Below are 25208 nucleotides of genomic sequence, written 5' to 3' on the forward strand. Positions count from 1 at the left end.
GTCATAAAATGCATTTCTGAGCCAGTTGTAAGTACTGATGAATTATCCATCTCAGAATTCACCCCCAACAATTCCTGGCCTCAAAAAGTGCTGTACACTTTATCAATTGCCTAACATTTCTCATTTTTTTTAATCTGACAATTCAACTTGTAGGAATTTATAACTTAAGGAAAGTTATACATATGATTATTAGAAGAAAACTAAAAACAATGCAAAGGTCCAACCACAGGTCACCTACATGAGAAGAAATAAATTATATGTGTATCCATTTATGGAATAATATGCAGTCATTAAAAGTTACATTGTAAAAGAGTATTTTATAATATGGGGAAAAGTTAAGTGTATACTGTTAAGGGAAATAAGCAAATAATAAAAATTCTTTATGTTTTATATGTAAATAATATAAATGACATATACACAGCCATGTATAGAAAGTCTGGAAAGCTGGATAGCAGAATGTTAACTAAAGTGGTCATCTTTGAATGGTGAGACTAGGGGTGAATTTTGCTTTCTTTTTATTTGTCTGTATTCTTACAAATTTACTGTAATAATGATGCAACAGTTTAAAAACAAACAAACAAACAAAAAAACCAAGAACATCTGCTTACATAAATGATTTAACAAAAAGAAAAGAAAAGAAGGCAGAGGGAAACTTGAATCTTTTACTATAGGGAATCTTAACAAAGGGTCAATCTTAATTTAATAGCCAAAGCTTCCAACCATGTTAACTTCTAGAAAATGACCAGAGAAGGTTGAAAGTTGCCAGGTTAGAAAGTGCAGGCCTGCCAGCCCCTGACATCTTAACCTGAGTTCCTTCTCAACCCCAAACAGCACAGCAAGGCTTCCACGCAAGTACCAGAATAACCTATCACTGTGAAGACATGACAGAAACCCACCTCCACCGCAGACACAAGATTGATGTTTCATAGTCTTCACTGCACATGTAAGTCAGCCTGGGACTTTATTAAACTACAGACTCCAAAGCCTGCACAGATTCAGAAGATCCGGGGTGGACTTAGGAGTCTGCCACCGTGGCAGGCGGTCCCAGTGGGTCCGATGCAGAGAATCGACAGACCAGCTAGATCTCAGCACTTGGCTTTCTGGTTCACAACCTGGACTGTCTCCTCTAAAGACTAAGCTGCTCAGGCTGTGAGCCAGGTGTACTAACCACATATTCTAGTTTCTGTATTTGATGTTTTCACATCTTGGGGCCCTGCTGACCCTGGAAGGGACCACCCATCCCAGAGTCAGCCAACTCCTAGGGACAGCAGAGGACTCACCTGTGAGCGGCCCTTCCATAGGCAGACCAACCAGTGAGCCCACACTCCACTGACCTCCTTCACCTGCTCTCACACTCAGGGCCACCACTCACCTGCCCCCATCACCCTAGGGCCAGGCACCAGCCAACTGGAGACAGGCCCTCTGCCCTAGGGCCTGCCAAAACTATCCAACTTGCCAGTCTTAAGCCTGTTTGCCCTGCCTCCACTGTTTCTTCCCATGGAAACTACAGTAAAGGCTCTTCTCCACACTTCCCCTGCTCTTCTGCCTGCTGACCCGCCCTGGTGCTTCCCCGTGTGGTCCCCGTGTGGTCCCTGTGGCATGGCGTGCGCCCCCTAGAGGGATCTGCGACTATAACAAGCAATCTTTTCCATGACAGTCATCTGCTCTGTTGGCCTCACCTCACCTGAACAAGAATGAAACCTACATTTTTTTTTAAAACACCAGGCTGCCTCCAGAAGAAGAGATCTTGCAGGTCCCACGGTCACTTGGAGCAATGACAACACAGGAAAGAGTGGCAGATTCCATCAAAGAATTGTGAACAATCACCCTATGGTTAAAAGCCACCCAACGCTGGTAAAAAATACACAAAGAAGTATTACAGATTAAACTCTTCAAATACCCATCTTCACCTGACGCTTACCTCTCGGAGCGGGATGATGAGGCTACACAGGTTCTCCTCCTTGCTGGTAAAGCAGATGTAGTTTGTGGAGACAAACATCTGCCCCAAAATGTGCATTTTGTTGAATGGAGTCCAGAGGGTGCAGTCCGTGTGGCCGTCTAACTTTTCATCTTTGGGCAGCCGGAAAAGTGCGCGGTATCGCTCGCTCTTCGCCCTGGCATCGAGATCGCTGGAAAGCAACAACAGTAACGCAGCTTACGCAAGAGAAGAGCTTCAGTGCCTCTAAATGATGCAGCAACGGAGGTTCCCCAGCCCATCTTTCCCCTCCTCCAGCCTGTCAGACTTACTCCTACCTTCCTGGGAGTTAGCTCCAACCTAGGACCCAAAAACATAATAAAATTATTTTAATATATTTAGGGCCCCTTGGGTTGTCATTTTCACAATCAGTATTTGTAAATGTTCAAGGATCTTAGGAAAACAAGGCCTAGACAGGCATAATTCTCTTTCTAAAAGAATACGGTAATTGCTAAAGAGATTACTACATTTATACTCATCTAGATGTACTTTCGGGGTCTTATCTTTTAAGAATGACCAAATGGGAAGGCACAAAAGCCACATGAATCAGCTGACTGTCACTGTCTGCTCTGAACAGACAACAAACCTGCCTGAAACACAGGAGCAACCCAGCTCGGGACAACTCGCGTTTCTAACCTCTCTGGGTCCTCGGGAGGCTACAACCTCCCGAATCAGGTCCTTTTCTGTTTACAGTGGCGGTTATTTAAACCTCTCCCCTCAAGCTCTTACACCACCTGAGCCCCTGGATGGTCGAGTTTCTGGCTTCACAGGACACAGAGAAGCCCTCCAGCTCCCTCCCTGCTGTCTCCAAAACTGCCTCCATCCTCACCGACTCTTGCTTCCTTTCCCCGTTTGAAAGGGAGAGGTATCAGCACACACACGCATCCTTCTCCATGCCCTACGAGATGCCACTTTTAAAATTATTCATTTTATTATAGCTTTATCTCCACGCTCCCTTCTGCACCTGCACCCACACCTGTCCCTGCGCTTGCCCTCACCAGTAAACTCTTCCCATCTGCCTACTTCAGACTATCCTATTTTCAAACCTTCTTTAGTCTAGAAAGAGCAAGCCCCCTCCTTGACCACTGAATCTCTTGAGCAAGCGGTCTATACCTGCCCCTACTTCCCTTGCCTTGCTTTTCACGTGCTAGTCGATCCACTGCGGTGACCCAGCCTCTTATCACTCTGTCAAAACATGTCTCATATCACCAGACATTTTAATTGCAGTGACCTCTGGTCAGGTTCCAGCTATCAGCTGCGTGGCGATGATTACCAATTCCATATATCCTACTGGACCAATGTCCAGTTAGATGTCCTGCAGGCAACTCAACTCAGCCTGATCAAAACTGAGGCTTCATCTCCCTTGGAAACACTCATCCTTCCCTCATCCCCATCTCAGTAATTCCATGCATACTGTCACACCTCAGGGCATCAACTTTTCCCTTGTCTTTTCTCTAGCCCTCCTCCCACATCCAGTCTTCAGACTTCTCTGCAGCCTCTCATCCCATGCCCAGCCACCTTCCACACATGTGATGGACTTACTTCCCCCTGTGCTTTCCCCTTCTGTTTCTCCCATCATGTTATTCCATCCTACTGAATTTGCATGAGTAATTTCTTCTACGTCTTAAGAGCCCAGCTCCCAGCAGCCTCTGCTAAGAGGTCTTTCCTACCCTCTCAGCCCACCTCCCCACCTGTGTGCTCATGGCACTGTGCTCAGAGGACCAGAAGAGGTCCCAGCACATTATGCTGGAGTTGGTCGTGTCTACCTCATTTGCTGAACTGTGAGTGCCTTAGAAAGTCTTTTTCAGTTTTGTATCCACACCCAGCAAAGTGTTGTGAAACCCTTGAAGTTGTTCAGAGAAGGTTAAATTTCATAAATGAATGGATGAGCTTCTTGTCTAAAGTCTGGAAGGCTCAGAGTCTCTGTCACTCACCGTTTTAGAGCAGACACTTTTTTAGGAGACTTCTTTTTCAGTTTGGGCAGGGATCGGTCTTGTTCAAACCCCTCATTGTCTAAGAGCTGCCTCATGGCAATGTTGGCGAGCTGCTCCATTAGCTTGAAGGTCTCATTGATGTTGAGAAATACGGAGAAGAAATGCTCGCTGGACCTTGTGCTCACTTTGATCACATCAGGCAGAAGCAGCGTGGCGTTTTTCTCCAGCTGAGTGATGTCCACCCACCGGATTACCAGCTTGGCTGAGTGTAGGAAACAAGGCTGGGTCAACATGCAGCTGCTTAAAATCCTTTCAAGATACTGTAATTTCACAACCCCATGCCCCAATCTCACTGAACTCCTGTGAGTTTCTGTGCCAGTATTTATCATTATTCTGTTAGTTTTAAGAGACAAATCTGGACCACAAAAATTCTGAGCTATGATTATTGTGGATTTAAGTCCATGTCTGCTAAACGGATTATACCTTTGGTGACTCTTTATTACTTAGTAATCAATTTCTTTACAACTGTGGGATCAAAAATGATCGAATTCAATTGTTAAAATCGTTACAAAATAGTGTTGGCTCAGTTACAACTACAGATAAATTGTTGATGTTTGGATGTGGCAAACCTCAACAGACTTTGCAAAGCTTCCCTCCAAGATCCTAGAGAACTTACCTTCCCTACCCATGAGAAAAGAATAAAAGCAAAGGTGATTAATACTGAGGTACATCCAACCCTGACGGGGGACCTTCCCCTTCCAGTAGCTGCAGGAGTAGTAGTTGACGAGCTTCTCTTCCTCCGGCATTCCAAACAGCCTGTGGAATTTCACAATGGCTTCCTTGAACTTCTCTGTGTCATCATCCTCCTTCACATCATTGATTTTGTTATACTCTGCAATGATACCCTAAGGGGTAAAGCACAAAACACACAACTGGTATTAATATGACTAGAGCTACATTTTTCCGCATGCTGTACATATTGGAAAGGGGTGGAGGCAGACAAACTTCAAAGGCTAGAGTTTTTAAAAAACAGAGTATTTTCAAAGCCAACTCCCAAATTCTAAGCCAGTGAACAAGAGCAACAGAGATCTTATCATCTGTTTACTGGTACTAATCATTTTGATAAATTCACATAGAATGAAGCCCATAGTTTTATTTGACCAATGAGGACATGGAAGGATTTTGTTAGTTCTACTGCTTTTCCTAGCTTATCATGATAGAGTCATCCCAAAGGTCAACTTCCATCTTTATCAAAAAAAAAAAAAAAAACAAAAAAACAAAACCAATGAAATTTCATCGTGAATTGGAAGGGAGGAAAGACCGAAACACCTGTCACTAACTGATTCTGGCCACAGACTCACTGTCTCAGGGCCGTGAATAACACCAGGGAACCTAACAAAAAGGAACAAGCAATCATTTGAGCAGAAAAGGAGTGAATGTGAGAGCAAAAACTTATATTAGATACATGATTTTTGATCAGTTGCACAGGAAACAAAATATATGCATAGCAAGTGACTGGCTTAATCTGTTTAATCATTATAGAAGCTTGAGAGGCCATTTCATTGTTACCCAGTTCCTCCAGAGCTCCCTGGAAACTGGCTTCTGTGTATGTCTCTGGATAGAAAATGCTCAGTGGAATTCCACCTTTGACTTTGTAATCACCAAATCCTTCTCACCTCATCTTCATTTCCTCTGATATCAAGGTGGCACGAGAAAAGCATGAACTTTTGAGCATGGAAGTCTTGGGTTTGGACCCTGACAGTGTCACTGCAGCTCTGTGTGAATCTGGGCAACTTCCCGGGTTCCCCTTGACATGACTGAGTCCTCTGTATTTCAAGGACAGAAAATTGCAATTGTCTCATACCTACAATTCCTGGCTCTCAGGCTTCCAGGATATCCTGGATGCTCTCTATATTTTATCTTCCTAAAATGGAAAATTCTTGTTAATCAAATTCTGAGTGTTTCCCTACTACCACCATATAACGTCCAAAATTGAAGACCAGACACACTTTTGATCCAACCAGCACTGCAACCTTTTCTCTCATGGTGCTACACTCGACAAGATTCCCTGTTAGTTACTCTGCCCCAGCCGGCCTGAGGCACGCTCGGGGCCAGAATGTGTCATCTGTGCGCCACCTTCTTGCCTGGGGCCCTGCCATTCTGTGTGCCTAAAAACTAGCAGCAAACTGTTGTCTGTTTCACTAATCCCGCCTAACCTCAGTGTCTGGTCCAACGCCCACCTCCTTACGAGTCTTTTCCCAACTATGACTGTCCTTCCTCATCTTAAGTACTGTTGATTCTCTCGGCCTGATGTACTGAAATTATGTCCTGAATTTTATTTTCACTGCCAGGCTTTCCACTCCGGTCACCGGCAGTTGTGGTAATCAGAAGTGATGGTGGGAGGGAGGAGAGTGAGGGCTTTAGACTTCTGCCATCTCCATCACTGTTCAATTCTAGTAAAAAAGCAAACTTGTAAACAATACCATAACAGCAAACACAACCCCAACGTAAGTCTCCAACCTATTTTCTATTGAGAAACCACCTCTTAGGCCCCTTTACACAGTCCAGGAATTACAGCAATGGCTTCCCAATCGGCACCTCCTCACGAGTCTCTCCACACTCTAATACATATTTTATACGACTACTTTCTGAAACAGAGATTTTCACTGTACCATTTCCACCTTAAAAATGTCTGTACGCTATCAGTGAAAGAAGGAAAAAGTCCAATCTGCGTCTTATGCCATAAAACCTCTCCTCAATCTGCCCACATCAACCTTTCCAGGTTCAGTGTAACTATCACACTCACTGTGAAACTAACCCAGGACTAAATAAGAACTAGCATTCTCGTCTCTATGTTCTCTTAATTTATACGTCGGGTGAAAGTATTTTGTTTATATGTCCCTCTACCACTAAATATGCATTTCAAAGACAAATATAATGTCTCAAGTATTTTTTAATCACCATATCTAGCACCTAAAATTTAATAAAAAGATTATTAAAAGAGTGTATGTTGTCTTTCCAAATTAGCATGCATTCTTAAGGGGCCATATCTTAGTCTTTATTTTGTTCTCCAGAGTCACAGATATCTAAATCTAAAATTGTTTAAGAGCTTGCAATCCTTGGGAAATTAAGCACCAAGTTGTCGACTGCTGTTCCTTTGTCATTCGGGAGGGCTGAATGGCTGGCACTGGAAGAGGCAATGCACTTCCCTGAGAGCATCTGCGATAAGGTTATTTTTTCTAGTCAGTTTTGATACTAGCACGTGAGAGAACAGAGATGTCCACTTTGGTGGAGGCCAGGGGAGACGCGTTTTAGAGCTGGGCTGCTTTGGGGGTGAGCAGGCTCTGGTAGCGCAGGGAACTGTAGACAGCCAGGAGGCAGCATGAGGCCACTGGACCTCTGAGTCGGGGAGGAGAAGAAGTCAGTTCAGAGAGAGAAGGGATGGAAAAACCTTTCCCCGTTGGCAAATACACCTACAGCCTATGTGACATTTCAAAGTTATCAGTGCCTTCAGAGGGCCATCAAAAAATATGTAAGGATGAATGAAGAAATAAATGAATGAATAGATGAAAAGAACTGAATAAAAAACCACTAATAAGAAGTAGCAGTTGGGTCCCTAGACAATCCCAATGGCCACTCAACTCAGAGTAACCTGGAGACCCTCAAGGCCAGCCTGCTCTTCTCCCGGGCTACTGTGCTGGGCTCTTACCTGAAGTCACAATAAGGAGACTATTAGAAGGGAGAGACATGTAACAAACCGAATCACGCCCAGATGTCTTGAGTGGGAAAACACTAGGTTCACACTATGCTCTCTAAAGAACAAGTACCACAATCTCTAGAATGCTCATTGAAATTTTTAAAGAGAAAATGTTTTTAAATACGAGAAGATTAATGAAGACACAGAAGTGAGAAACATCACTCTGAAACACTCTGGGGCCCAATACACTAACATCAACAGGCCAGGCCTTACCAACTGGTTTCAATGGCAAGGATAACAGTCCCCAAATTCCCCCTCCCAGCGTCTCTACCTTCAGGAAAAGAGAGAGTCCCGAATGCAGAACCTCTTTTTAGTTTACCATAGTCTTTTAGCCAGGTGGACCAGATGATGGAACAAAGGGATGGAATTATCTCCTTCCTGTATGTTCTAAAGGTTCTGCATAATATAAAACAGGTCACCCCGGTTCTAGGCAACAGCTCCGCGTAACTTTGGGAAATTACTACAATCCAAATATTCAGGCTGTCCAATAGAAATTTAAATACCCAAACGACATTGACAGGTAATTCACAAACGGGGGAAAATTAACTTAGGAGACATGAAAAAAGAAGTTCAACATTATAATCAAAGAGAAAATTAAAGCAATAAGACACAGTCTTTTTACTTATTAAATTTGAAAAACCATTTAAACAAGTGAAATGCTGAAAGTAAGCAATGGGAAAACTGCACAAGGATTCTAATGGACTGACAATATCTACTAAGGTCCACGAAAAGTGCTTAAACTTATTTAATCCATTAACCAACATTTTGTAATCTATCCCAAAAGGGGGTGAAAAATTATAGGAAAAGCTGCACCAAAGGATTCACTATAGTATTGTTTGTGCCTGACTCCCATGAGTCTAAAAGCTGGGGTGACGTCTAGAAAGAGAGGAATGGTAAGGTCAATTGTGGGATAATATTCAGTTACTACAGTAACAACTAAAAGTTATATAACAACACAGTAGATACCAGAGAAGAAAGATATGCTAGAAAGTTATATGTACAGCAAGACTACCGTTATGATAAATATGCATATTAGAAATCTAGGAAGAAACAAACAAAAGTTATTGATGGTATTTGGATTCTGGTCACCTCTGTAGTTAATTATTTCATTTATAATTTATAAAAGTTAATTAGATCTCAACACAAACAAATAGGCTGGTTCCCTTCATTACTGGACAATCTGTGCATGTTTAAACCATTCATTTGCACATGAATGATGTTCTTTCACACTTAACTGCATTAGTAGCAATTCCTCCCTCATAATCGGTTTCAGGGGAATTAAATCTGACACTTCTGGTGTAATGGAAATGGTGAGAAGAATGGCTATTTGATATAATTTGTCCTTGCTTTATTATTTATTTCTCCTAACTACTGTCACTTTGAAGCTTCAGTGTCTTCCTATAGCTCTTTATTTGTACCTATTTCCCAAAGAAGACAACATTTGAGGGAGGACTATGAAAAGGTAACTGAGAACCTCAGTAGTAGCTCAGGGACAGAGAAGATGCTTTGCGTCTGTTCCCCCACCAGTCACCGCCCCCTTTCGCCCAGCCCCTCCTCAGACTCTCCTCATCTACAGAAATCCAGAAATTCATCTACTTCCCAGAAATTTAGATACAGAACTTAGAAACCACAGGAAGATGTTAGCAAATCTGATTAATTTTATCAATAAAACTCTCAATGATTCAAGAATTTTTTTTGCATGTTGTTTTATTAACTTTCAAATACAAAACGTTCCAAAAAGAAAAAAGTCATCTATTATACCTAAGTTCTATATTCAACTACCAGTTAAACAAGGAAAACATGTTATTCTTTTCTTTACTACCAGTAAAAAGCCAGAAGAATAAAGATAGATTCTTTTTCCAGCAGGATCAGAATTCAGTCTGGTGGGTCAGTAAACTATTTGCCAAACAGCTGTCTGTCATTAAGTATACTTCTTTAATTTAGTTAAGAATAATTTTTTTACTCAGAAGCTGCCATTTTTCCTAGCTTGACTGATCCTTTCCAAGGTTTTCCCCTCTCTCAATTTTTTTTATCTTCTTCACTACTCTTCTAATCATCTCTTTAGTAAGGATGGAGCAGAAGCTTAAATCGCCAATTTTAAAGCATTGATAGACTGCTCATTTTGAAAGGTAAGGGGTTGAATAAAGGAAGGGGCTGTATCATTGCACCTGCTGTGGTACTCCTCGGTCCTCACTAATTCTATGTGGTCCAGTTAAAATTCCCCTTCAAAAACATCAGAATCCAAAGAGCAGTGAAAATCCATTTATACTTTTCTTCTTTTCAATCATAAAATTACTACATGTGAGGGCAGCTCAAGCTGGTGGAGGAGGAGGACCTGGAGCTTGCCTCCCTCCACAAGCACATCAAAATCACTACATATACATGTAGAAGTTCAGCAAAGAAGAAGAAATAAAATACAAACTGGCCACTCTGGAATTTTAATGAGAAACACTGTCAGGTCACTTCCTAGAATTCCTCCTTAACCCGGGTTTAAAGAAGGGCTTCTAACTATAACTGAAAAAACCAGGTGCTGTAACAGAAAGAACTGGCTGATTTTGACTAAATAAAAAATTTTAAGTTTGGTGAAAACTATTGTGAGCAAAGTCAAAAGAAAAACAACAAACACATATAACTGATAAAGGGCTAATGGCCTTTTTTATTAAAAAGAGCTTTTAAAAATTAAGGAAAAATAAGACCAAAAGTCTCACAGAACAAGAGGCAAAAGACATGAACAGTCTACAGACAGGGTGTAAAAATGGCCCTTAAACACATGAAAAGATGTTCAACTTCAGTCATAAATAAGATGATACAAATGGAAACAGTACTAAAATATCTCTCCCCTTCAGACTGGTAAAAACTCGAAAGCTTGATAATCTACCTTGTTGGCGAGGCTGTGGGCAAACAGGCACTCCCATACATGCTCGTGGGAATGTAAAATGGGGAGGCGAAACTGGCAGTATTCAGCCAAACCATACATGCATTTACCCTTTGACCTGGCAACCCCATTTCTACCAGTGTATCTTAAAGATACAGCCCCAACCATACACAAGTGCATATGCATGAAAACGTACATATGGAACATCATTTATAATTGCAAAATATTGGAAACTACATAAATGTCACAGAATAGAAGAGTAGCTGGATTATCTATGGTTCACACACATAGTATGCAGCTTAAAAAAGAATGAAGAGGGGGAGGGATATAGCTCAGTGGTAGTGGAATTGGAGAGTCATCATACTGTAAACCGTAAGAGCAAAGACTGGCTCCACCAAAAAATCACTGATGGATGCTAAATCAAGGGGGAGATTTTGATGAAGAGCAGGATATTTGGGTAGCCTTAAAGTGTCTTCCTACAGAAAATTGCAAAAGTGAAATTAGTAACTCTACAGTGGAGAAACTGGCTAGCACCTTGCTGGGTTTTTATCACCAGTGGGTGGCAGATGGGTGTCAGGTGCCTCCAGAAATGATACTCTGAAAAGGACACAAGATCGCTTATGATGTCCCATCCAAGAATGCATAATCTGAAGCAAATCTTCCAGAGACATCTAATAAAGTCCCAAAGGAAAAGTGTCCCATTAAAAAAAACAGAACTATACACTGAGAAGTATCAATGTCATAAAAGATAGACTATTGAAATGATCCAGATCGAAGGAGACAAAAGAGATGAAAACTAATCCAATAGCTTCCTAGACTGGCTCTTGCACTGGAGTGGAAAAAAAAAATGTTATAAATGACATTATTGGGTCAATTAACAAAATCAGAAAATGCGCCAACTATTACAGTATTAGTATTAAATTTACCACTGGTGATAGTGTTGTTATTTAATAGAATAGTCCTAATTCTTCAAAATACACACTGAAGTATTTAGGGGGAATTTCCTATAAAATAGAGTAACTGAGCACACAAATGGTAAAGTAAATGGGGTAAATTGTTAACAACAGGGAATATGGGTAAAGGGTCTACAGGTGTGTTTTATACAATTCTTATTTTTGCAAATTTTCTGTAAGTTTGGAGTTATTCCCAGTGGAAGGTTAAAAAAAAAAAAACTCCACTACTCTAGAAAGAGCAAATCACTAAGTTGTACACCTAGAACTAACTAGTGCTATAGTCAATCAGACATCAATAAAAAAAATAATAATATAATAAAATAAACCACTACCTGTATTTTTCCTCTCACAAATGTGTTGATATCATTCTCATTTTCAAAGATGGAGAGTGTCTGCAGCAGATTTTGCTCGAGCCATTCCCAGTGTTCGGTGATTTCTTTTCTGGAACCACCTATTCGAATGTAAAATGATAACAGAAGTCAGAATTTAAAAGACACTTTAAAAATCATGGTTAACTTCATCCATATGCAGTGCCTTTAAAGAGAACTACTGTTCCCACCAGCTCTGCCTTTAAATGCTTTCTCTTCTCTAGGGGAGACACACAGAAATGCTCAAGGATGTGGAAACCTGAGAGTAAGTATTGTGTTATGGTCACATCTGATCAGGTAAGTCCAGAAAGTTTTCAGGACAATCTTCCAGAGTAGAAGGCAGCAATGTTTCTCCCGTTCGCTTTTCTGGATTGGGAGTTTAGCCCTATCCTCTTTTCTCCCTCCTAGGACTGGCATGTAGATCTTGTTGGAGACTAGGTTACAGTTGTTAAGTTGCAACAATACAGAGCTTTGGTATGCCCCTGGAGAGCTGATGTAACCACCTCCTATAATGGGCAAAAAATTATCCTCACTCCCTTCAATTATGAATGAGATGTGAAAATGGACTACAGCGAGGGAAGAGCAGCCCGGCTCTCACCAGCACAGCTGCCCTGAAACGCAACGGGATGAGGTCATCCTCACAGCCTCCATCCCGGCCACTACACTTCAGTCAGATACAAGAAGCATAGTCACCTCTCCTGGCAACCTCTAGATTTAAGCAACCTTAGCCTTGCAGCATATGTAACCCGGAACCCTGCTTCTGCTCACAACTGCAGGGCATAATAGGGATGCTCTCACGATGTGGTTGTCAAGGCACTGGAATAAATTCCTTTCCTCTTTTCTTTTCTTGCCCTGGGAAGGTTAATGATCTTGCAGAAGAACACTTAGTCAGAAATCATACATATATCTCACAGATGTAAACTGTGGGCACCACTCATTCCAGAATTAAAGAGTGATTCTGTGATTCCCTTGATTCACCCCTTCATGCTCCTCCTTAGATTTCCAAGTTATCTTTTTTATTGATTTCTTAAAAATAGCTTCTCTCTTCTCTGCCACCAGTAATTCAAGGTCTCTCAGCATCTCACTCTGATTCCTGGCCAGGAAAGGTAGGAGATACAAATGTATCCAGAATTGTACTCAGAACTGTGAGGAACAGAACTAAAATTTCTTAGAAAAGGAGAGGCAGGCTTGAGGAGTTTCAGATCCACTGTTCGAGGAAAGGAAGAACAAAACCAAACTCAACGTTCATTTTCTTTGACTTTATGCTTATGCAGAGGACGAAGAGCAAATTTCCGAGTGGAGAGGCAGCCCTGCAAGAACAAGTAAGAGGAGACTGTCTGGAGTTCTTCCTGCAGCTTCTGCAGCTCACTCATCCTGGGCTGCAGTCAATCGTGTGTGAAAGCCATGACTCTACTGTGCTGTCACGGCAAGAGCTAGAACTCAGGATACCTGGGTCCCCCTCCGTCCCTGCCACCAGCCTGGTGGGTGCCTTTAGACAGTTTGCCTCATCTCTCTCTGTCTCAAACTCTTTACGTGTAAAATGGAGACAAAAGAACAAAACAAAACCCTGACTCATCTCAGAGCAATTTAGTAAAAATCACAAGGAATAATGTCTACAGATACACTCTCGAAAGTAGAAACCACTTTTCAGATGCAAAGTACAATGACCATTTGGAATATTTAGGGAATGAGTCACTCTGGAGTTTGCCAGGAGTGTTCAAACATTTTAGGCATAAAAATTTTAAGTTGGCATTGGAAAATTTTCTAAAACATACTGCGCCCTTCCTTGTCTGTAAACAGGTCACCCCCCATCCCCAGCTGTGACTGGCTGTGCGTTACAGATAGAGCTCAGTCCAGCGTGAATGCTGGCCACATGCCCTGCACCCCACTGTCCCATCTGTGCCTGCTGGCCCTGTGAGAGGTTCGCACCTGAGGATGGAGGCACTCCAGGGACCCGCAGGATGGCAGAGATTCTGCAGACCCGCCGGGCACAGTTCCCAGCCTGATTCTGCCTCTCCTCCAGCCCTGCCTGCACTGATCCCAGATGTGCCTTCCACAGGCCGGTCTGCACACGTCTCTTAGCTCAGCTGGGCAGTCTGGCTGCTGACTGGTATTCCTCCATGCACTGCCCTTTTCCAGGTGGTCACACCAGGTACTTGACCTTAGAGTCCCTGTTACTCCGGTCTTGGAATCCAACCTCACTTCAACCTCACCGTTCCTCGGTCATCTTGGACAAAAAAGTCCAGGATAACAAGCCCCAGGGCAGACCAGGTGTGCCTCCACCTTTGCAGGTGCTACCTTCAGTTTTCTCTATGTGCATATTCATACGGGTACATCCTCCCATCCTGCCACACAGCCATTGTGGAAATGGTGTGTGTGCACATGCACTCATTCAACAAACATTCACTCAGACCTCTGATTTTCATGGGCATACCATGAAAGTCTACGGGGTGGATCCCTGTCATCAAGTAGCCATCTGGAGCACTCCTGTATTGAACTTCAGTTTACTCGCCACATTGTTTCCCCACCTGTTGGCTTCTCTGCTGCCCCAGGACCTCCTGCTCATCACCCTGTCCTGCTGTCCATCATGTCCACAATCTCCACCTGCCAGCACCTGCCACCATGCTCACTGCCAGCTCTTTTCTCTACTTCTTGCTGCCCAGGATGTAAATCCCCAAGTTCCTGTCTGCGATTACCCCCTCTGCCCCCACCCCAACTCCTGCTGCTTGAGCTGCTTCTCTGCTGTCCTGCATCTCCTGTTGCTTCTCCCAGGCTTGTCAGTGTCACGTGAAAAGGCTGGCTCTCTGGAGTTATCTCCAGCCACTCACAGCTCCCATGCACAGGAAAGGTGCGAGATGGCAAATCTCAGTATCTTTAGTTCTCCAGCTCTTTCAGACCGCTTGGTGCCTGAGGCCTGCTTGTATACCACCAAAGAGGTGTCTGAGGTTTCTTCTGCCTCTATCCAGACCTAAGGTTCTAAAGTTCCAGAAGACTGGGCTGTAGATAACAAAGAAATTTGTGTACCATTATCACCATCACTGAGGAAAGAAAAAGTCACATATGCCAACAGCCAATGGTAGCTTCAGGAATTAACTATGGATTCCTATCTATACCCAACAGACACTTGTCGGGGGAGTGATGTAAATGTACCTTTTACATTTCTATTTACTGTGCAAATGCACCATATTCTCTGAACACTTTCCTTAATACACAAAGAATAAATGAGGATGGTACTCAAGGCTCCAGGCTCTGGAAGTATGAGGATACCTATAAGGCAGGGCTGGAGTCCCTCCCCCGCAGACCAGACACATTCTGAAGACGCTGATCTAGTAAAAATGATCTCTAGGAGCAGGTGTCCACTTCTCATCCCAGAACAAACGTCAGGTCCACGGAGCAAATATCCTGCTAACAGTTTGAGAGCAACTGTCACTTCTGCCAACCCACTCTTTAAGAACCAGTAAGACTCCAGAAGAAACATGTTGGAATCCTTAATGTTCCGTATAAATGCCTCTTTCATTTCTCAAGAAAGTAATTACAAGGGCTGCAATATTTAAGAGCTTGGAACGTTCCTTTTGCTATTGTGCAAACTGAGATAACATGAGACTGTTTTGCCATGACTTCTGAAAAGAGGCAGGTCTATTTACCCAACAGTTTGAGCAAAATATGCTGGGCACTCAGAAGAGAAAGGAAGGGCTTGGCAGTCAACTTTCTGGAAAGGCTGCATTTACAGAGATACAGCAGGAAAAACAAGCTGACCTGACTGTGCAATCAGCCAGAACAACAAAGAAAGCTGTGTCGGGTATGAGACTCCTTCAGGAAATCCAAGGTAAAGTTTTCCACCATGGTCAAAACTGGATCAACACTTCATGGGCTTAAGATTATAGAGAAATTAATTTTGGAAAAATGAGAATCTTTATCATTTGCAGTGTTATGTTTTGTTTTTAGAATACCAGCCACAGGCTCTGTGCATATATCTGGGCAAAGTTTAAATACTCCTCGCTAAGATGTGGAAAATACTAAATCAGCCTAGTCTAATCTCTCATCTAGTTTGAGATGTACCTTAAAGCACAAGAAATCTACTTGAAACTAAAAGGAAGCAGCATTAAGGTGGACCCACAAATTGATTCTATTGTATCTGGCCTCTGAGGATTAGGAACAAAGCCTTAGGTTCCCCACTGACAGATATTCGGTGGATATTTCTTTGCGATGCATAATTAGTAATACAGTTTGGTTCTGGAGCTGTGGGCCTGATTTAAAAACATGAATTGGAGAATATCTAAAATGGTAAATCCCCACTGATGGAGCTTGTGTGCACGCATACGTGTAGGTATATATCTGTGTGTATGTGCAAAAACAATAACCACTCACGACAGCAGAAAACAAAACTAAGCAAAACAAATCCACCAGACATCCCAGAGATTAAAAAGCAGCTAACCTAGTATTTTCAGATATCAGAACAGGATGCTTGGATCCCAAAGGTGATCTAGTCCTCAAATGAACAGCACTTGAAGCTACTTAAATAGAAGGAATCATCTTTTTTACGGCCTTATCCAAACACAGTCTTATTCACAGAGATGATAATTTTGGATTTTAAATACCAAAATTTAAATACTTTTATCTGTAAAGGTGAGAGTAATACCCAACACACTGGAGTGACACTTACTGTCCCCTGTAGTATTTACAAGGCCACCACTGTACTCTCTACATCCAGAAAAATGACAAACTCATATTTAGAGAGGGCAAGAGATACAACCCAAAATAATGTGGTGATTTGAACAGTTTAGAAACAAAAGGGAGATTTACATTTTAAAAATCCACATCCAATTAAAGCGAAAACTATAAACAGGTTAAATAGTGATAATGATAATGTTTTCCATGACTTACTTGTGCTCACCGGGGCCCGGAGCCACGCTTAACTACAGACACGGATTCTCACAGCAATCCTATAAGCAGGCCAATTACAGTCCTCTTGTTTATGAGGAAACTGAAGTTTTCACATTCTATGAAATCAAATTCAGACTCTTCTGTCTCCAAAATGTATGCTGTTCGTTGCTACACTTCCACCCCCTGACCTATTTTAGAAGTGCGGTTAAGTACACCTGGGGGATACATGATATGAAGTAATAAGGAGCCTGATTATCAGGGAGACAACATCACTTAATGGTTCAGACCACAGACTTGGATGTCAAAAGAGTACACATGGTTTCAAATCCCTACCACGCCACATATTAGCTTTGTGACCATGGAAAAGTGACTTAACCTCACTGTGTTTCAGATTCCTCATCCGTAAATGTAGGTAGCAACACCTACCACGTTGGTTTGTGCTGGAGATTAAGGAAGACAATACATGTAAAGTCCTTAGCACAGGTCTAGAATATACAAAGCACTAAACAAACAGTAACTTTTGCTATGACCGCCACAAGTAACAGAACACAAACGTCTCTTCTTGAAATGTGATGCAGAAGATACTTCTAACTTCTGATGTCAGAGCACTAAGAAACTGGCTGCTTAACTGTTGTCTCATCATCATACATTCAGCGCAGATCTCTCCGGCCCTGACACTGTTACATTTGGATTGCAAAGTGTACGTACAATTGAAGTAAAGCAGGCCTAGAACAACTCTTTGTGCAACTATTATAAGCTGCTTACATAGCTCTGCTTGTGATCTCTTACAGGTCATAACAGTACGTTCATAGCTTTATAATCACTCTGAGAAAAGAGAGGCCCAGGTAACTCATCCAGACTTAGCAGTAAGAATTAGTGGTTGGTGTTGTCAGTTTGCTTATTTTACTTAAAATGCCAAGGTCCTCACCAACTCTGACGGGCAGAACATAAATGGCTCTATTTCTGGAGGACAAACAGGCTCATGATCCTAAAAGCCTTACATACATGCATATTCTTGGACTCAGCATATGTACTCCTATAAATTTACCCTAAGGTGATAATTAAAGGAATGTGGAAATATTTTATTCAGAGGATAATCACTATGGTTTTTCAAAATTCAGTTAATATTAGAGAGAAAAACCCTAGATTTTCTGAATAGTTAGATAAATTACATTTGATACACAATAAAATACTATTTACCTATTAAAACTGACATTATAGGCATACATTTTATTGACATAGAAAGTCTATACACATATATGCATACACACACAAATACATATATATGTGTATGTACAGACACACAGACATACACATATATGTAAAGTCTGGAAGGTAAAGATTTTTAAAGTGTTATTACTGTCTTAAATATTTTATTCTCTTTGCTTAACTATATTTTCTAATTTCCTGCAATGAACATGTTTTGCTTACTGAAAAAAAAGCCAAGTTTTTTTTTTTTTAAGCTGCTAGGTTCCCAACAAAACAGGAATAGTTCCTGAGGTATACAGACCAAGAAAGGATGAAAAAAAACTGACCAACTTCCACATTACGTGTGTCTCATGTGGAAGGCAACTAAATTACCCAACATTTTGCATCTAGTGTAAATAAACAGCAGAAGCAGCAACAACTGGCAATCTTTAATTAAACTCTGGGTCTTACCAGCTTCTGACTAAAAGAATGTTTAATCATAAAAGCCAGTGTGATGCCACTGAAAAAGGACTGGGCGGGGAGCAGGGGTGGCCTGGGACCTTGATCTCAGCTCTACTTAACTAGCTGTAGCCAGCCATGTGAACTTGGGCAGTCCACTGTGCCTCTGCATCCTATCAAAACCAGAGTGCTGGACAAGAAGGGCAAATCTATCTCTCAGTTCCAAAAATGAATGACCATCTAGGCCCAGATGAGATTCTAAGACGGTGAAGAAAAAGGAAAGGAAATCAGAGGGCAATGAAATCAGGGCAGGGTTCAGGGCCATGTTATCAGCGAGGTGGCCATCAGGCACATACCCTCCACCTCATTTCCATTATCAGTCCTGTTGGAAGGTCCCATGTATCCAGAGGGAACCGTCAACATCTTTCTGATGGTAACTCTTCTCCTCTGCTGTCCCAGAGCTCTTCAAGCAGTGTCCGTGGAATTCTCTGCATTCCTAAGAGTCCACGTTCTCATGAGGCTGTATAGGCCTTCTTACTGTTCGTACCTTCTAGTTCTTCTCCTGGGGGGAGCCAAATGCACCGCCTTCTACTCAGGCCCCCTGAAGGTCGAGGAGGGCGGAGGACTGGGCTCTCTTACTTCTGGGGCACCAAGTCCACAACTCCAGCTGCTGGGGGAGCACCTGCAGCTGTTTAGTGCCCTAGTGGGGGCACAGGTGTAAAACAGTCAGTTACTGGTGGGAGGGAGGCCGACCTGGCAGAGCATAACTGGGGCAACGAAGCCAGTCGGGCCGGTTCCCGCGGTGCTGCTTCCTTTGTGCTCTTAGCGGCGCAAACAGCACTGAGCAAACCGCTGAACAAAGTGCAGCTCAGAAGGCTGGAATCGATGGCTCAACAGTATATCAGCCAAAGAGAACAGTGGCTTCATTTTGGGTAGCAGTGAAAGAGTCATCTGTCAGACAGAGTTTTGGCTCCCCTTCCCAATGAAAGGTCTCAGTGCCAAAGAAACATAAAAAGTCAATTTCTTCAAACCAACTGCATACAGACTGATAGAGGAAGATAATAAAAAAAGCAGCATATGAAAATAATGTTTCACCAAATAACTCTTGCTTTTTACCCCCTCTTCTTTCCATATGCTTCATACTGCCAAGGGCTGGGTGATTACTATACGGGCATACACACACACATACACACACACACACACACACACTATGAAATACTACTTGGCCATAAAAAAGAATGAAATAATGTCATTTGCAGCAACATGGATGGACCTGAATTCATACTAAGTGAAGTAAGCCAGACAGAGAAAGACAAATATCATACAATACCACTTATTATGTGGGGCCCAAAAAAATGATATAAATGAACTTATTTACAAAACAGGAACAGACTCACAGACATAGAAAACAAACAAGGTTACTAGAAGGGGAACGGGAGAGGGGGTGGAAGGATAAACTGGGAGTTTAGGATTTGCTGATACTAACCATTATATATAAAATAGATAAACAACAAGATCCTAAAGTACAGCACAGGGAACTGTATTCAATAACTTGTAATAGCCTATGATGAAAAAGAATATGAAAAGGAATATACATATATGTATAACTGAAACACTATGCTGTACACCAGAAGTTAACACATTGTTAACTGACTATACTTTAATTCAAACAAACAAAAAACTAGGTCCTGCCTGGCTCCAAGTGGCACAAGTCTAAAGCCATCGTATGATCAGGATTCACCACTACGATGACTGCTCTCGTGCAGACAGTGACCTAGGTGAAGATGTTGATGGTGGATGCGCCCTTTAGTTATATTTACACATATCAAAGATTCACAAGGCACATGGCACAAAGCAAAGGTTTTTGCGATCCTGTGGATTCTAACAGGGAAGTGAATTAGACTTTCAATTTTCTGCTGAAGCTTCTCTTATAGCAAAGATTCCTGAAATTAGAGCACATTAAAAAGCTCTTGGTGTGGTGTCCCACCAAATACCAACTCTGTAGCTGTAACTACATTAGCATTAGAATTACAAACCTAAAAGATCAGCATAGCCAAGAAATCTTTCTAAGGTAGCAGCTTCCGCTCTTAAAATCTTCTCAGGAAAGAGAGCCAGCCATTTGGGTTTTTAAAGGGAAATCGATAAGAAGGAACAACTAACGGGTGAGTGGGACTTTTGCAGTGGTTGTCACTTCCGTGGAGTCTTCCACGAGGCAATTCTGGAGCTGTCTCTGCGTGTAATCAATATATACAAAAGCTACAACCGGTCTGGGTTTATTATAAAGAGATCATGCCGTTGTGACAGGCATTACTTACTGGGAAAAGGGAAGTGCATCTCTTTGAGGTATAAATGATGGCATCGGCATTTGCCGCCCAGTGTCCCGCCAGCCTTGGCTTGGCAAACTATTCAGGAATAACTCAGCTTTGTAACTCTGGGCTCTTTCCCACAGGACCCTTCAGAGGAGCCTCTGCTTCGCAGGATGGCAAAGCCTCAGAAACAGACAGAGGAGGAGTGATGTCGGGCAACAGGGGAGAAAAGAAGAGAGGGCTGAGGAGCAGGAAGTCACAGATGGGAGCCAGCTCCTCGCAGCTCGGGAAATGGCGCCCTGACCTGGGCAGGCCAGGAGACCCGAGGGCGCTGAGGCGCTCCAGGCTCCCCAGGTTCTCAGAAGCCTCCGGGCACAAGTGCGGAAGTGCTGGACAGCGAGGGAGGAGTGTCAAACCCTGCTTAAGTCCAGGGGTTCTAGTGCTCCTGCCTGATTTCTAATTTCCTCTCTCTTTCTTCACTTGCTGGCTACAACGTCTATTTTAACACCATTCTACATTGTTTTCCAACTAAAGGTGACACTTTCCCCGCCAACTACCACAGGGCGCTTCCCTTCTACAGTAGCTATGCGGTGGTGTTTCCCTTCATGCCGGATGAATGGCACAGAAGGCCAGAACGCTGTCTTACCCAGCCTGGGTTACACTGATCAGTCTGTCTTCCTCAGGGTCCCAGCCCCCTCTCCCTTGATCCGTCATCCCCTTCCTCTCGCTTTAATCCCCATCCTTTACTCCTAGGTGGTTTCCTCAGTGCCCGGACTCCCAATACCACTCCTTCATTCACCACAATGCATAAATGCTGAGATGTGTCACCGTTTCTCATGGGGCTGTTTGCATCTTAACCAGAAGAACTTTCAAAGGACACAACTACAGTGTTAGAATTTCAGGTGCTGCTAAATCCTTGAGAGTGCATGGCTAGGGCTCCGGAGCTTTCCGGCAGCCTGAAGTCACTCCCAGATAATTTCCCCCTATCCCTGCAAAAGGCTGGTCAAGACTCCAGTATTCAGTTGGGAGCCCCTCCATCCACTGGCACTTACTCACCCTGGGCTAAAACTGAGTATTTCCTGGTATCCTCAAGAGCAGAAGCTGGATCTAATTATCTTTACATCCTTAGATCTCTACACTGCACTTCCTACCAAGCAGAGATCAATTTAAAACCTGAACAAAGTCAACTGAAAGGGCCCTCAATGGCGAAACCGGGAACAATTTATGTAACAAAATAAAGGAAATAGTATTGGATTATAACCCAGAGTATAGAGTAAGTATTCATAAGTCCCTGGTGACAAAAATAATTGAATAAATTAGAACTCCCCACTCTGTAAGTGTGGGCTGTGCACAGTGGCTTCCTTCCAAGGAGGACAGTGTGGAAAGGGGAAGGAAAAGAGTAACGTGACAACGGAGAAATCTGGAAAACACTCCTTCAGCTGGGTGATCAGGGACATCGTCAGACACAAGGCAGCTTGATAGTAAGTGCCCTCACTTGACACGATATGACGAAAACAACACTTTATCGCTGTGATCTCCCTCACAAAAATCTATCACCCCAGCCTAGTCATGAGAGAAACATCAGACAAATTTCAACAGAGGGGCATTCTGCAATACACCTGACCGTTGTCCTTCAAAACAGGCAGGGTCCTCAAAAACAAGGCAAGTCTGAGTGACTTCCACAGCCAAAAGGGAGACTAAAGAGCTGTATCAACTAAATACAGAATAGTATACTGGCTGGGATCCTGGACCAGGAAAAGGGTATCAGGTGAAACTTTAGGAAATCTAAATAAACTGTGGATTCTGTTTAGTAATAGAGCATCCACGTGGATTTACCAATTGGCACAAATGTTCCACACTACGATGTTCGTTGCAGGGGAAAATTGTATATGTGGAGGGCATATGGGAGCTCTCTCAACTATCTGTTCAATTTTCCTGTAAATCCAAAACTGTTCTAAGAAAATAAAACCTATTAATTAAAAAACAAAAATCAAAAGAGGGTTAAAAAAAAAAAAAAAAAAGACAGTGTTCAGTGACCTTGCTCTTCCTATGGTTATTTGCAAACAAATAACTAAAAAGTATCCGAGCCATTTCACGCTCACAGTTCTAGTGACCCAGTAACAGCGTGGGCATTTGTCACCATCTTACACACAGCACCCTGGTACAGACTGTCATCAGGAGAAATAAACAACCCCACTCAGCTGGAGGGACCGTACTAGGACATGGAAGCATTCCCTGGTACACCCAGGATTCCACGTGTCCCTCTTCACCTCCCAAATTCCCCTAAGACAGGCTGGGGCCACGTGACTAGTTCTAGCCAGTGGAGTGTGAGTGGAAGTGGTGACACTTCTGGGCCCAGCAAGTTAAACACAGGTGTGTCAGCACCTCCCACTTTTGCCTTGTAAGTGGACCTTGGAGGCTTTGTGTTCTACGGGGTGGCACTACAGGTGCAGGTGGCCACAGGATCTGAACAAGACTTCAGCAGAGTGAGAAAGAAATTTTCTTGTGTTAAGCCATTGAGATTTAGGGTTCATCTGTTGCAACGGCTATGGTCACTGACCCTGTAATACCAGGTGATTGCGTTCTGCAAATAAATGTTCCTTCCCTTCAGACAGAAAGTCACGAATCCTAATGTTTGCCGTATTTCCAAATACCGTACTTACCACAGGCGATGGTCCAATAGACCAGAGAGTCTGGAGTCTGGTACAGGATTCGGTAAGGAGCCACCCGGGCACTGGAGTCCAGCACGACGTCAAGGGTACCCACCAGGAGGCCTGAGGGCAGAGAAAGGGGGAGAAGTGTGTAAGCGTTTCCTCCAAATTCCCAGAGGCAGCAGTGCGGACGAGCCCTTCTGCTGGGCCTCCCCACCACCCCCTCCCCCCGCATTCCACCTTGACAAAGCTTGACCCTCTCAGACACGATGACGTCGGCTCTACTCTACATTACTCGTTTCATCAACCTCCAAGATACAGTGCACAAACAGAAAGACAGTGCTGGTTTCAAAAACAAAACCAGCAAAGCTTCTAGCTCAGTCTGGCATATGGTAGTATTTATAAACGCCTGTTTCAAATTAAAAAGCAAGGTATTAAGACTGATACGTGGGGATCTCTGCTTTACCTCCATTACGTCCAGTGTGTATGATTTTCTCACCCTTTTCATCCAAGAAACCAATCCTTAATGTGAGTAACTTGCCAAGGCCGTGGGAACCAGTCATGTACATGAGTCTGTGTGCCAGGCTGCCCCAGGTATTATTTTCATGTGCCTCACTTTTCTTTTGTATTGAAAAGGTACAGTTCCGCTCAGCAAATAAGAAATGCCTACTATGCGCCAGGCAAACCCTGTGGGCCTGAAGCTGAATAAAGCAGACCCCCTAAGGCATTTATAATCCAGCAGGGGAGAGGGCCAAGCAATGTTTCCAGGGCTGTGTTTAGGAAGGAACAGGGCTGTGAAATATGCATTTGCCCATCTCAACGTCAGAGTCCCCTGCCATTTGTCACATCAATCATTATAAACAGAGATGACTGGAGCCTGGTCTACACTCTGCAAAGATGCAGTAATTATGCTGAGGACCAGGAAAGGGACTGTGGTAGCAAGATGTTGAGTTCTCTGGATCAGGAGGCTCAACAATCTGGCCAGGACCTGGGGGAAACTCGTTCATATCATCCACGTTAAGGCAAGCCTGTACACTCCAGAAGTGAACTTAGCAATTGATTTGTAAGAAATACAAATGCCCAGCGTACCGATGCTCACTTAAGAAGAGGCAGTGCCTTCTCTTGCCTGGATTAGATACCAAACATTTTCTACACTATTCCAGACTATCATGGACACACACACACACACACACACACACACACACACAAATTCCACAAGGTCAAATAAACTACATTCCTTCCTTGGCAGAATGAATCCAAAAGATTGCTATCAAGTAAATGCCCATAATTACTCTAAAGTCAGATGGAACCCAGCATAGAGCAGGGTTTGGACTCAGAAGGACCAATTAGGAACTGTGATTAGCTGAAGCATCTTAGGACATTTATTTCCCATGCCTTTGTGTTCTGACAATGATATGACAATTAGAGTTTTGTTCTTAAAGGCTGAATACAACGGGACTTAGGGGCAAGAGGCTGGTTGGAATAAGGGGTTAGTCAAACTACCCAGCACTGCGATAGGGGAGAACAAATCTGACTCCATATTGGATCTGTTTCTTTTACTTTAAGAATACTTTGTATTCTGTTGCTTTTGCTACAAATTAATCAGTAAAGGGATGCTGCCAGTAGCTTAAAGTATACATAACGGCCCATCCCCTGGAACCCTGCCTCCCAGGCCTGAGCCTATGCTAAAACACCTTTGTTTAGATCACAGAAAACCTCCTGACCACGGCTACTTGTGAATGGCTGCAGGAAAGAAGAAATGAACACATCCCCTCTGGAGTCAGGGGACAGGAAATACTTGCAACAACTTACTGCCTTTTTTACTTTACCTCCTCACCTCCCCTTCTTTTTTCTATAA

The 25208-nt window shown here is 42.9% G+C and overlaps 1 protein-coding gene across 1 annotated transcript in view; it reads right to left on the reverse strand.

The window, feature by feature from the left end:
* TBC1D9 (TBC1 domain family member 9) overlaps positions 1-25208 on the reverse strand; it is a 106798-nt gene that overhangs the window by 40203 nt on the left and 41387 nt on the right. Inside the window, exons 2-6 of the mRNA XM_032463935.1 lie at positions 23363-23473; positions 11827-11945; positions 4586-4814; positions 3910-4171; positions 1922-2129 (exon numbers count right to left, since the gene is read on the reverse strand). Of these exons, the coding sequence (XP_032319826.1) occupies positions 1922-2129; positions 3910-4171; positions 4586-4814; positions 11827-11945; positions 23363-23473 (929 nt within the window). The remainder of the gene's footprint in view (positions 1-1921; positions 2130-3909; positions 4172-4585; positions 4815-11826; positions 11946-23362; positions 23474-25208) is intronic.

The sequence above is a fragment of the Camelus ferus genome, chromosome 2, assembly GCF_009834535.1.
Source record: "Camelus ferus isolate YT-003-E chromosome 2, BCGSAC_Cfer_1.0, whole genome shotgun sequence".
Classification (NCBI taxonomy): domain Eukaryota; kingdom Metazoa; phylum Chordata; class Mammalia; order Artiodactyla; family Camelidae; genus Camelus; species Camelus ferus.